At 41.0% G+C, this 12,435-nt stretch overlaps 1 protein-coding gene across 2 annotated transcripts in view; it reads right to left on the bottom strand.

Annotated features, from left to right (window-relative positions):
* Positions 1-3,675: 3,675 nt before the first annotated feature.
* lrrcc1 (leucine rich repeat and coiled-coil centrosomal protein 1) overlaps positions 3,676-12,435 on the bottom strand; it is an 80,638-nt gene continuing 71,878 nt past the window's right edge. Inside the window, exons 15-19 of one of the 2 annotated variants that reach the window (XM_031903468.1) lie at positions 9,934-10,097; positions 8,188-8,396; positions 7,949-8,086; positions 5,912-6,047; positions 3,676-4,080 (exon numbers count right to left, since the gene is read on the bottom strand). In XM_031903468.1, coding sequence (XP_031759328.1) covers positions 3,958-4,080; positions 5,912-6,047; positions 7,949-8,086; positions 8,188-8,396; positions 9,934-10,097 — 770 coding nt within the window. In that variant the 3' untranslated portion in view covers positions 3,676-3,957. 2 annotated transcript variants of the gene reach the window in all.

Below are 12,435 nucleotides of genomic sequence, written 5' to 3'. Positions count from 1 at the left end.
GTACCCGCAGTTGCCTAGAAACCACACACTCCAGGAAAAGTTTTTGAACGCTCGGAGTGACATTTAAAGAGGCGGGGCTTCGCAACAATCCGGAAGAACAGTGACGGGGCGGCCATATTGGATACTGGCACGGAATCAGTATTACAATTCCTTTGTGTCAAACACGGATTCTCTTCGTGCGGATGATTTTTATTTTCTTTAACTGATATTTTCAATATTTGTCCTGGCCTGTGGATTAATAGAGCCTGCCGAGGTACACGCTGTATTGCAAAGTAGGCGCGTCCCCCTCTCATCTCTATGGTTAAAAGGCAGGAGGGCTGAGCAGGAGGCGGGGAAGAGCCTGGGATTGGCTTGGAGAGAGGAAAACAGTGCAGCACATGTGTGGCTCTTAGGGAGGAAGAGATCGGTAGGAGGGTAGAGAGCTCTTTGTTAGAGGATAAATAGCTTGCTCATTATTTGGGAATTGTAATACTCATTTATTGGTGAAATACATGCTATTATTAGTGATGACCATATAATAACTGATTGTTTTACGTCCAATAAAAACAAATGTTTCGAGAAACAAAATCCTACTGCTGACATTCAAAGCCCTTCACTCCTCTGCTCCTCACTACATTTCCTCACTGGTCTCTCTGCTCCTCACTACATTTCTTCACTGGTCTCTCTGCTCCTCACTACATTTCTTCACTGGTCTCTCTGCTCCTCACTACATTTCCTCACTGGTCTCCCTGCTCCTCACTACATTTCCTCACTGGTCTCCCTGCTCCTCACTACATTTCCTCACTGGTCTCCCTGCTCCTCACTACATTTCCTCACTGGTCTCCCTGCTCCTCACTACATTTCTTCACTGGTCTCCCTGCTCCTCACTACATTTCCTCACTGGTCTCCCTGCTCCTCACTACATTTCCTCACTGGTCTCTCTGCTCCTCACTACATTTCTTCACTGGTCTCCCTGCTCCTCACTACATTTCTTCACTGGTCTCCCTGCTCCTCACTACATTTCCTCACTGGTCTCCCTGCTCCTCACTACATTTCCTCACTGGTCTCTCTGCTCCTCACTACATTTCTTCACTGGTCTCCCTGCTCCTCACTACATTTCCTCACTGGTCTCCCTGCTCCTCACTACATTTCCTCACTGGTCTCCCTGCTCCTCACTACATTTCCTCACTGGTCTCTCTGCTCCTCACTACATTTCTTCACTGGTCTCTCTGCTCCTCACTACATTTCTTCACTGGTCTCTCTGCTCCTCACTACATTTCTTCACTGGTCTCTCTGCTCCTCACTACATTTCTTCACTGGTCTCTCTGCTCCTCACTACATTTCCTCACTGGTCTCTCTGCATGTTCCTGGTCGTCTCCTCCGCTCCTCTCAGAGCCTCCGTCTCTTTACACCATCCACACCCACTGCGCTCTCTCATCTTAAACCTTTCTATCTCGCTGCTCCTTACCTCTGGAACTCTATCCCTGAATCCCTCCGTAGGGAAAACTCACCCACTCTCTTTAAGAAAAAGCTCAGCTGTTACCTTCTGGAGCACTAAGACATTATTTTGCCCAGTCCTGCGCTTAAGGGTAAATGCCCATACCTGATACTCTTACCTTCCAGTTTGTGCCTGTATGTTACCCAACCACTCAGATTGTAAGCTCTACAGGGCAGGGACCTCCTTCCTACTGTGTCTCATACCACATGGCACTTATATGTATTTATTGTATTTATTTATTATATCACTTGTCCTCCCTGTGTGTAATTTTGTATTCTGTAAGGCTGTACAGCGCTGCGTACCCTTGTGGCGCTTTATAAATAAAGTTATACATACATAAAAGAACAAAAAGCCACGCCCCCAAAACATTTGCTCCTCCCCTGTTGTTAGAAGATTCCGCAGCTGTGGGAATCCAGGGCATCACCCCTTCACCCCGAGTAACAGGAATGGATTGCAGAGCTCAGGCCCTGGGTGGGGGATGAGTGGGGCTGCAGGCCCTGGGTGGGGGATGAGTGGGGCTGCAGGCAGTGTCGGACTGAGATGCCAGGGGCCCACCAGAAAACCCTGGACCATAGGCCCACTCTCAGAAATTTAATTTCTCCTCTCCTCCCTCAAACTCTTTATTCTCCTAGTCTCTACATACTATACTCTATTCTTCCATCTATCAAGCTTTGTTGTTCCCATACAGAAATAGGGAATGACCATAAAATAGGCTAAATAGTTAGAAGCAAGAGGGCCTACCTGGAGTTTTCCTGGTGGGCCAGTCCGACACTGGCTGCAGGCCCTGGGTGGGGGATGAGTGGTGCTTCAGGCCCTGGGTGGGGGATGAGTGATGCTGCAGGCCCATCTGTACAGAGGGGTGGCAGTTTGTGCCACGGATGCTGCGGGCAGGCAGGTTTCTGACGGGGTTGCACCTTGCTGTTACCCACTGTTATTGGTATTAGTGACTGGCTAGTAACAGCCTGGCCACAACCCTACTGGCATTTCTTCTCATTGTATCATTGAACTTGAAACCAGTGGTGGATTAATGAGATGTTCTCATCACCTGATGTATACGTTATATTTGTTTGTAATAATATATGTCCAATGTATAAACCCACTTACTATACAGCGCTGCAGAATATGTTGGCTCTTTATAAATATATTTTAATAATACTAATAATAATGTGAGGCCCCTAGGCATAGCCCCCCTTCTAGGCTACTCCTGGAGACACGCAGCACAGTCGGCAGGCAAGAGTACACAGCATTGCTCTAATGCAGTGATCCCCAACCAGTGGCTCAGAGGCAACATGTTGCTCCCCAACCCCTTGGATTGTTGCTCTCAGTGCCCCCAAACCAGGTAGTTATTCAATCTGAAGAAAATTTGCCATAAATACTGCCAAGTTGTTGCAGTGGAAAAAGTCACAGTCATGATGCTGGGAAAACTCTCAGAGCTGGCAGTGTGTATAGGATGCTCACACAATGGTCGGATGGGATAATATTAAGCCTTTATCTGAACATTTGCCCGGTGGCCATAAGAACACATCAGCCCCATTCGGCTCAACTCATCTTTCTGTGTATCGACAGTTTTAGCCACAATAACTGCTCAGTGTGCAATACATGGCCTCTCATTCAGAGAGCTGAGGGGGCCACTAAAAGGCTAATAAAGAGTTAATCTCAAGCTGCAGGCATACCTTCAGTTGTCTCAATAGTACCCTTAAGTCTCCCCATATTTCACCTGTTCAGATGATCAGAAGCCAAACAGGAATAAAAAACGCTGAGCTGTGTAAAGAAAGTTCCCATAATGCCTCGCTCCTGCACCGAGACTGAGACCAAGTGAACATGCTCAGTTAGTAAGACTATGAGTCAGCTTCCTGCGGATTGGCTCAGATCCACGTTCCTAAGGGGGGAAGTTCTTAGCTTTCTTGAGGGAGGGGGGAGCAGGAGAGGGGAGAAAGAGAAAGCTGCGTGTCTGTGGCACATTAATTACAGACACAAGAAATCTTTTGACAGAGAAGTCAGTGCAGTGTTTCTGTGAGTGCTTATGGCTGTATTTACATAGACCTTTCTGATAAAGCTTAGTTTTTACCTTTCCTTCTCCTTAAATTAAATGTTACTGTCTTCATATAGATGTAACCAAAGCAGCTTTGGATTTAGTCTTTTTTATGGTTTCTGAATTATTTGTCTTTATCGAACTCATTTGGCTGCTACTCTCAAAATTGGGGGCCAGCTTTAAAGGAATTTATTATTGATTTAAAGCAACTATTTAACGTACCCACTTATTTGTTTAAAAGCAGATGGTATCAGACAACCATGACAACTTAGTAATTATTACAAATTATGTTCTTTGAAAACATCCGTAGTAACATTTATGGCACAAAATTTGTATTTTATATACATGTATATTAGCAGCAGACAAGCAATGTACAGCTATATACATAATATTCTAGGAATAAATTATTGCCCCTTATTTGTTTTCAAAAGTAAAAACACCCAAAACATTAAAATTCCTTTTGGATGTCACTGAAAGCGCCGGTAAGACGTTTTATTTTTGCCTCCATGATTTTTTTACTGTTAGCAGTTTCTTTCAAAAGCTGCCGCATTTCTTCTTCAACTTGGTAAACCTATAAAGAAAAAGAAATAACCAAAATGTCAGGCTTTGTTAAAGGGCAAGCAAAATCAAAATATAAATTGGATCCATATGAATTGGCATGTGTCTTGTATCTGTAAAAATCTTGTCCTTAAAAAAAAAAATCCTGTTCATTTAATGCTCTGCTGTCTGCAGCCACCTTTTAGCTGATGTCTAAAGCGCACCCAGTGGAGCCCTAAGTAATGAAAATTCATAGCCTGCCCCAACAGGCATCTCAAACAAAACTATATTTATGCTGAACATTATCTTCGAGTTATGCAAAATTTTAGACTGTACGGCCAGTGCTTTGGTGCATTTAGCTGCATATAAATATAAGGCAACATTTAACATGAAAAGCTTATTTTAATGGGTTAACCCCATGTATTAAAAGGCAAGTTGTCCAGGAGCACTAACTCATACAAACCAATAATACCAGTAAATGCTACCTGCTGATTGGTTGCTATGGGTTACTGCTCCTGGGCAGACTTAGTGGCAGACTGTAGGTGCTAAATTGCACAAGTGCAATGAATAGCAACCAGTCAGGTTCTTGTTTTCATTTTCTAAACTTTGATAACTAATTGCTAATTAGTTGCTTGTGTAATAAGCACCATGACATGTTTTGTGTTTTTTTAATGTATCAAATGCTCTAAACACCTTTTAAAAACATTTAGATTTCTCTTTATGTTCTTGAGTAGTTTGCCCTTGCACACCCTCTCTGCTTTCTTTCTCACCACATTTCCCTGCATACCTTGCTTTGTAACACTGGCATTCTTTTATTCACAAATGATATCTGTTATCTCATATTCTCTTCTATTACTCATAGGATGACTGAGATATACCAAGAGAAATTAGAGAATGTAGTGGGAGGGCATGACACACAATGTGAATCACCCATAGTGACTACAGCAATACTGTATGTAATGCTTTTATGAAGGGGACGGGAGAGGTAGGGATACATTTTTCAGCACATATAACCAATAATATCTAGGCACATTGAAAGTGAATTGTTAGTGGGCAGTTCACTGTTATATTAACTTTTAGTATGATGTACACCAGGGGTGTCAAACTCAATTATATAAGGGGGCCAAAATCTAAAACACAGGCTAAGTTGTGGGCCAAATTTTTTTTATTGAGATACTTAAAAAAAGGATAGATTCTTCCTTACTCTAAGACACCATATCACACAGCATCCTCGTGCATTAATCATGTCCTGAAAATAACAACAAGCACAAAGCAAAATGGACAGGACTGCATGAGAGCCTGGCCAACCTAGGTCCCAGATGAGCAGAGGGTTATTATGTGGCCCGTGGTGACTGTGCCTGACCAATTGCCTGACTGCGCCGCTCCAAGGGGCTGCTTTTACATTCTGCCCTGCAGGGTGCGAAATTACGTAATAAGCACCCTGCGGGGCAGAAGGTAAAAATGGCCACTTGGAGCATCGCAGTCAGGCATTTGGCCAGCTGAATGGTCATGCAGTCACCACGGGCCACATAAAACAGAGCTGGGCTGGATTTGGCCCACGGGCCTTGTGTTTGACACGTGATATACACAGTGATATTCTGAGATGATTTGCAACTGGCCTTGATTTTTTGTGGTTTCTGAATGATTTAGTTTTATGTTCAACAGCTGTAAAAAGGCAGAAGAGGAAGGAAAATACATACTATAAAACATAGAAGACACCAATTGAACAACCCCTTTAATGGCTTCCCAACATCATTTGGCTGTTCCTAGAAAACAGACTCTAGGTTTCTCTGTAAGAGATAATGGTGCCTGATTTGTACAAATGATTTACTTTCAGACAGGACATTGCAGAGCGCACCGCTTACTCTTTCATTTGCTGCTTCAATTTCTTTTTGCTTGTCACTTGCCAGCTTGATCAGCTCAGCCTGGTGGGCAGAAAGAACAGATTCCAGTTGCCTTCGAAATGCATCGTCCACAGACCGAAGCTTCTCCGTGGTCACCCTGAGACAAGGCAAGAACAAATAACATTAACTGGTGTCCTAGCAGAAATCTGGGGGAATTCGACAAAATAGAGAACACGCGGCTCCATATATGGTTCCAACTTCCGGCTTCCCACATTCATGGTTTCATTGTTTGACAGAAGGAAAAAAATATCCCATTTTCACAATGTGATATCACAGAGAAGGAATGACAATCTATGGGATATAGAGACAAGATCTGACTATCACCACCTGAATGTATGAAAGTGATGTCACTTTGCCTTAGAAAGTTGATAAATATACTTCTTAAAGGATCAGTAACACCAAAAAATGAAAGTGTATAAAAGTAATTAGAATATAATGTACTGCTGCCCTGCACTGGTGCAACTGGTGTATTTGCCCCAGAAAGTTTATATAAACAAAGCTTTGTAGCCATGGGGGCAGCCATTCAAAGGAGAAAATGCACAGGCACATAGCAGTAGCAAACACACAACTTTTACCAGTGCAGGGCAACAGAAGATTATATTTTAATTACATTAAAAAACTTTAATTTTTTTGATGTTACGGTTCCTTTAAAGTAATAAATAGAACATGTATGAGTTTTTATTTATTAAGCTCTAAACTCACATTTTGATAAATTTGCCCCTTAGTATATTACAGAATGGCTAATTCTAAGCAACATTTTAACTGGTCTTCTTTTTACATCTTTTTTTTCTTTATAGTTTTTGAATTATTTGCTTTCTTCTTCTGAATCTCGCAGCTTTAAAAGGGGGAGTCACTGACCCCAACATCCAAAAACCAAATGCTCTATATAAGGGTACAATTTAATTGTTATTGCTACTATAAGCCTCTTCATCTCATAATCCAGCCTCTTATTTAAATCAGTGCCTGGTTGCTAAGGTAATTTGTACCCTAGCAACCAGATAGCTGCTGAAATTCGAAAAGGAGAGCTGCTAAATTTAAAACAAACTAACTAAATTTAAACAAAGGGGTAGATTTATCAAAATGTGAGTTTAGAGCTTTAATAGATAAAAACTCACCCATGTTCTATTCATTCCTATGGGATTTTTAGAAGCGTATTTAGCAAATGGTGAGTTCTAACTTTCACCCATTGATAAATACGCTTCTAAAAATCCCATAAGAATGAATAGAACGTGGGTGAGTTTATTTCTATTAAGCTCATATTTTGATAAATCTCTAAAAGTTAATCTAAATGTGAACAACCCCTTTACAGGCCTATAACTTTGGTATTCCCCTTGTACCCAGGTACAATGCACTTTATCCCTCACCTTGTCTGGCCATTGTGTGCGTTTATTTTAGAGTGTATTTTAAATTATTTTTTCTAAAATAAAGTGGGTTTTTTTTTTTTTTTTTTATAACCAGTATTTATGTGAGCCCTAAACATGGGAATTCTTTTCTCATGGGTACCTTATATTTTTTTTAAGCAACATTTTTGCAGGGGAGCTCCCAATGCACATGCAGTGCCATTAGAATACTGGGTCTATTATTCAGTGCATCCACCCAAGTCTAGGGGTAATATTTAAAAAAAAAAAAAAAAAAAAACACTGTAAGAAGAAATATAACCAATCACAAGGAAATAAAACTCTGCAAATATGGGTTGGATATGGTTTTCATCCAAAGGCTCCCACTAAAAAACTAAAGGTTAAACCTGTAAATGACTTTTAAAGAAAAGTTAGACATATGGTTCTTACTTATTATATAACATTCACTACTGGGCTGGACAATGTTCCAAAGAAATAAGCTGATTAGCAACATTGGCACCAGAGAGGAGTCTCTCTTTCCCCAAGGCAAATGTGTATAAATAATGTGATCATTAGCAAAAGGTTAAACATGAGTGATTTATGTCTTATTTCAACCATCATTATGTAGTTGTGGTGCTAAAACTAATAGTTCTCTACTTACTTCTGAGACTGAAGGCTTTTGTCTCTCTCTTCAATCAGCTTCCTTTCCTTGGCATCAAAATTCTCTTTCATCTGTCTGACTTGTGTTTCAAGCTGACTTAGTAATTCTGCTTTATCTTGCCACTTTTTATTCATTGCGCTTCGAAGAGAAAGAGCAAATGCTTGAAATGAGCAAAGATTTGACATCAAACAGCACAAGCTGCATTGCTAACACCTCTGCTCTAGAGGCTGCTTATTCACCTGTAAGCTTTCTTTACATCTTCCAGCTCAGATTCCTTTTCCTCTAGAAGTTGTTTGACTTCCTCCTTTCTCTCTGTCTGCCTTTCCAGCTTTTCTTTCAGCTCTTCCAGTTGTGTTGTCCGTTCGTCACTTTGTTCTCTAAGAGTTTTTTCAAGCTGAATATTTTCCTCTCTCAGCTTTCTGATTCGCTCATCTCTCTCCTGCAGACCCTGAATGCAAGCTATGAATCAGGTACAAATTCACTGGCAAACAAGTTCAGAATTCATTGTAATGCTGGGTTAAGGAAATCCCTGGTTTGAGGTGTAGTTTATTATATGGAAAAAGTAATCCAAAGTTGTTGACGGGTTGTTTCCAAAATATCATTAAAGGGGTTGTTCACCTTTAGGGCTCTGGCACACGGGGAGATTAGTCGCCCGCGACAAATCTCCCTGTTCGCGGGCGACTAATCTCCCCGAGTTGCCATCACCTGCCATCCCACCGGCGAAAATGTAAGTCTGGGATGGCACACGCGGCGGCGTGATTTCGGGAAATCGATGAAAAAGCCTCGCAAGGCAACTTCGGCGATTTGCCGAAATCGCGCCGCCGCGTTTTCCATCCCACCGGCGACTTACATTTTCGCCGGTGGGATGGCAACTCAGGGAGATTAGTCGCCCGTGAACAGGGAGTTTTGTCGCGGGCAACTAATCTCCCCGTGTGCCAGAGCCCTTAGGGTGGAGACACACGGAGCTACTTAGTAGCTACTTGTCACGGCTACTGAATGCCAGAAGATACCCTGCCATAGATAATACTGAGAATTGCCTCTGCTTAAACACACAGAGACAATTATCAGTAAAATGATCAGCACTTTCTATTTTGTAGCAATGACAATTAGCTGCTACTAGTAGCTCTGTGTGCCTTCACCCATAAATGAACTTTTAGTATAATATACACAAAGCTATTCTGAAATAATTTGCAACTGGTCTTCATTTTTTATTTCAAGTTTTTGAATTATTTATCTTTTTGTTCAGCAGCTATCTGGTTGCTAGGGTCCAGTTTTACTTTGCAGTGGTCTGAAAGAAAGACTGGAATATGGATACAGGAGGGCCTATATAGAAATAGAAGTAATAAAAAGCAATAGTAACAATAATATTGTAGCCTTAGAGGGCAATAGTTTTTTGGCTGCTGGGGTGACTCCTCCATTTAAAGGGCATGTTGTGCCAAAACAACCCAGAGTTAAATAGAACACTAAGTTTTTTTTCAGCGTCAGCTACTTGTAGGCAGTTTTGCAGCGGTTAGGCCAGTGCCACACGGGGAGGATAAGTGCAGGCTGGGAATCTCTCAAAAAAAGCTTTTGATTGTGCCTCTACCCGGAGCCATTGTGTCAGCCTGGCTGCAGTCACAAATAGCGCAAAACTGCATACACAACTACATACGCACACAGTTTTCACTCTGAATTCTGCTGTGTGCAGCCCAAGATCTGCCCTGTGTGGCACTGGAGTTAAGGTGTGGCTCTCTGCTTATGTAGGGACAGGATTAATTACTGGGACATGTTGCTGTCAGTCCTAACTGCTGTTTAGAGTGTCTTAAAGAGCATTAGTCAGAATTTTCTTTTTTAATGCAATTATAGCTATAAAATATGTACAGATTCAAAAGCTTTTTTTGTCAGCAATGCAGACACAGAATCCATTCAGTGCATTAGGGGTTTGCAAAATTTTACACATCTATATATAACAAAAGAGATCTGAGCACAGTAAATCGGAATAGTACCTCTTTCAGTTTCCTTATAGTCTCTGTCTGATCATCCACAACTTTGGTTTTTATTCTCAGTGTGTCAGTATCACGTTCATTCTGCTTTTTCAAACTTTCAATCTCAGTAGAAAGAACTTCAATTTTGGCTTCAAGTCTTCCTCTATCCTGGGCAAGTGACACACCTGAGAAACGGCATTTCCAACCAAATACATTAATTTGCATTTACCGAATGCTATGAAAAGGCTGTCAGGTATTCTATGAAGAAAGCAGATTAGAATCTGACTAAATGTATCTAAAAAAAATAGTTTTACAAGCCCCCCATGCCTGGTAAACAATGCTCCCTAACTAGAGTTCAGAGCAATGAGATTCTGCCAAACACCACACTTAACACACTTTAACCTACCAACTGACATTGTGAATTTTGAGGTTAGGATAAAAACAATAATGGTGAGAGCAGCTGCAGGAAAGACAAGATGTCAATGGCCTATGTCATAATAAATTTACAAAGAGATGACATCCGTTATCTAGAATATATAGAATGTAAAGAGCAGTAAGGATCTTCTGCTTATACTTATACTCTGAGAAGGGACACTTAAAGCCAAATAAAAACTGTTAATACCAATACATCACTTTTTATGGTAGATTAGCAGTACTTAGACTAACTTAGGCTGTCATATTTACTCATGACCAGGGTCACAACTGGCTGGTTTTAGAGCTAAGTTTATTCTTTTAAAAACACTAACCTATACACTGCAATGTATACATCTCTACTGATAAGGCCTATTCCACACAGCGCATAATGATGATGGTATCGTAATATGGGATTACATGGGCAGACATAGGGAGTCTTAAGGTGGCCATACACGTAGTAATTTCGATCTTCCCACCCTTCACTGACGTTCAGGGCTGAATCGGTGGAAACAATAGAAATTCTACCTCCTTTTGCTGATTCAGCCCTGAACGTAGATTTTGCTTGGTCGCCAAAATCTTTAAACCTGGCCGAATGACGAGATGACCAATATCCATAGCCTTTTGTGATATCGGTCGCCTCATAGAGCCACCATACATGCACAGAATATTGTATGAAATGAGGTTTTGTACAAAATTATTGGTGCATGGAGAAGACATCTCATCCATAGGCTACATTTCAATTTAGATTGAAGTTTAAATATTGGATTAAAAGAGCATTTGTTACTTATTCATCTTCAACTAAGAATTCTTACTACAGTATATTGCCTTGATTATTGTTCAATGTGTATCTTGTAGTGAATTAATCAGGCCTTGAAAAGACTGATGATTATACTTCATTTTTCCCCATGAGTAAACAGGTTAAAATTGCTTGATCTTCTCTCTGTTAAGGCAGCTTACTGGGCCGGATGTAACAATACAGCAATAACTGGTAAAAAGCAAACAAACAGAAAGAGTGGCCTTAATGGACTACAGGGTGGCCACTGAGTGGCAGGTGGGACTGCTCAGTAGCCATATGTGATTGAGGCTTCCCAGATGCATCATTTGACTGCAGCTCGTTCCATGAATTGACTACTGAGTGACGCCCAATGAAAATAAAGGTTTGCAGGGGGCTGCCCACTTTCAAAAAAACGAATGAACAAAAGCTTCATCTCAAAAATGCAAGACTGCCTTAATGGAGAACTAAAGCCTAACTAAAAAAGTAGGGGCAGAAATGTTGTACATTTTGTTTTGGGCTTCTGTCCCAGCCCAAGGCACCCACTTTAGCAGAGAAGATCTGTGCCCCCAAAGCTGCCCCAGTAGCCCCCCATCTTCTTTTCTGCTGACTCCCTGCACATTCTCATTGCTGCTGTCAGTTACTGAGCTTGGGAGCCGACTCACAATATACTGTATATAGAATATAACTGTCACAATATAAGGCTGATTAGTAATTAATACAGATAATTACTACACAACAGCTGAGAAACCAGCACAATTAGCATTAGAATGTAATAATCAGCCCTGTAGCATCAGCTTATATGACAGACAAACCTCATTTTCTTCTTGATAATTTATGATGACCCCTAATCTTAGCTTCTCAACAGCTTCCCAGAGTAGACTGAGCATGTGTGTGTCACTGGCATTCCAAGATGGTGACCCCCCCTGTGACAACTTGAAAGTCTTGGATCATTGCTGCTATTGAGATGCTGAAACTTTAGGCTGGTGCAGTAAGTTCAGTATATAAAACATGCCATTTTTACCCATATTCATTTTTAGGGTTTAGTTCTCCTTTAAATAATTCCTACTCTTAATAAGATTACGTTATAAAGATTTTGATAGCTGAGGATTCTAGTAGCAGAGGTTAAGAAAACTGATGGTGAAAATCAGGGAAGGCAGATATCTTTATCCTATCTAATAAATAATTATGTTGTTTTGTTCCAAATAGGTTATTAAAAGGAGCATGCGGGTATGGGATCCATTATCTGGAAACCTGTTATCCAGAAAGATCTGAACAGGATGGCCATCTCCCATGTACATTTTAATCAATTAATCAAATTTAAAAACAAAAAAACA

Source organism: Xenopus tropicalis, chromosome 6, assembly GCF_000004195.4.
Source record: "Xenopus tropicalis strain Nigerian chromosome 6, UCB_Xtro_10.0, whole genome shotgun sequence".
Taxonomy (NCBI): Eukaryota; Metazoa; Chordata; class Amphibia; order Anura; family Pipidae; genus Xenopus; species Xenopus tropicalis.
Note: the sequence above shows the minus strand (reverse complement) of the source record. Positions and strands in the feature narration are given on the sequence as shown.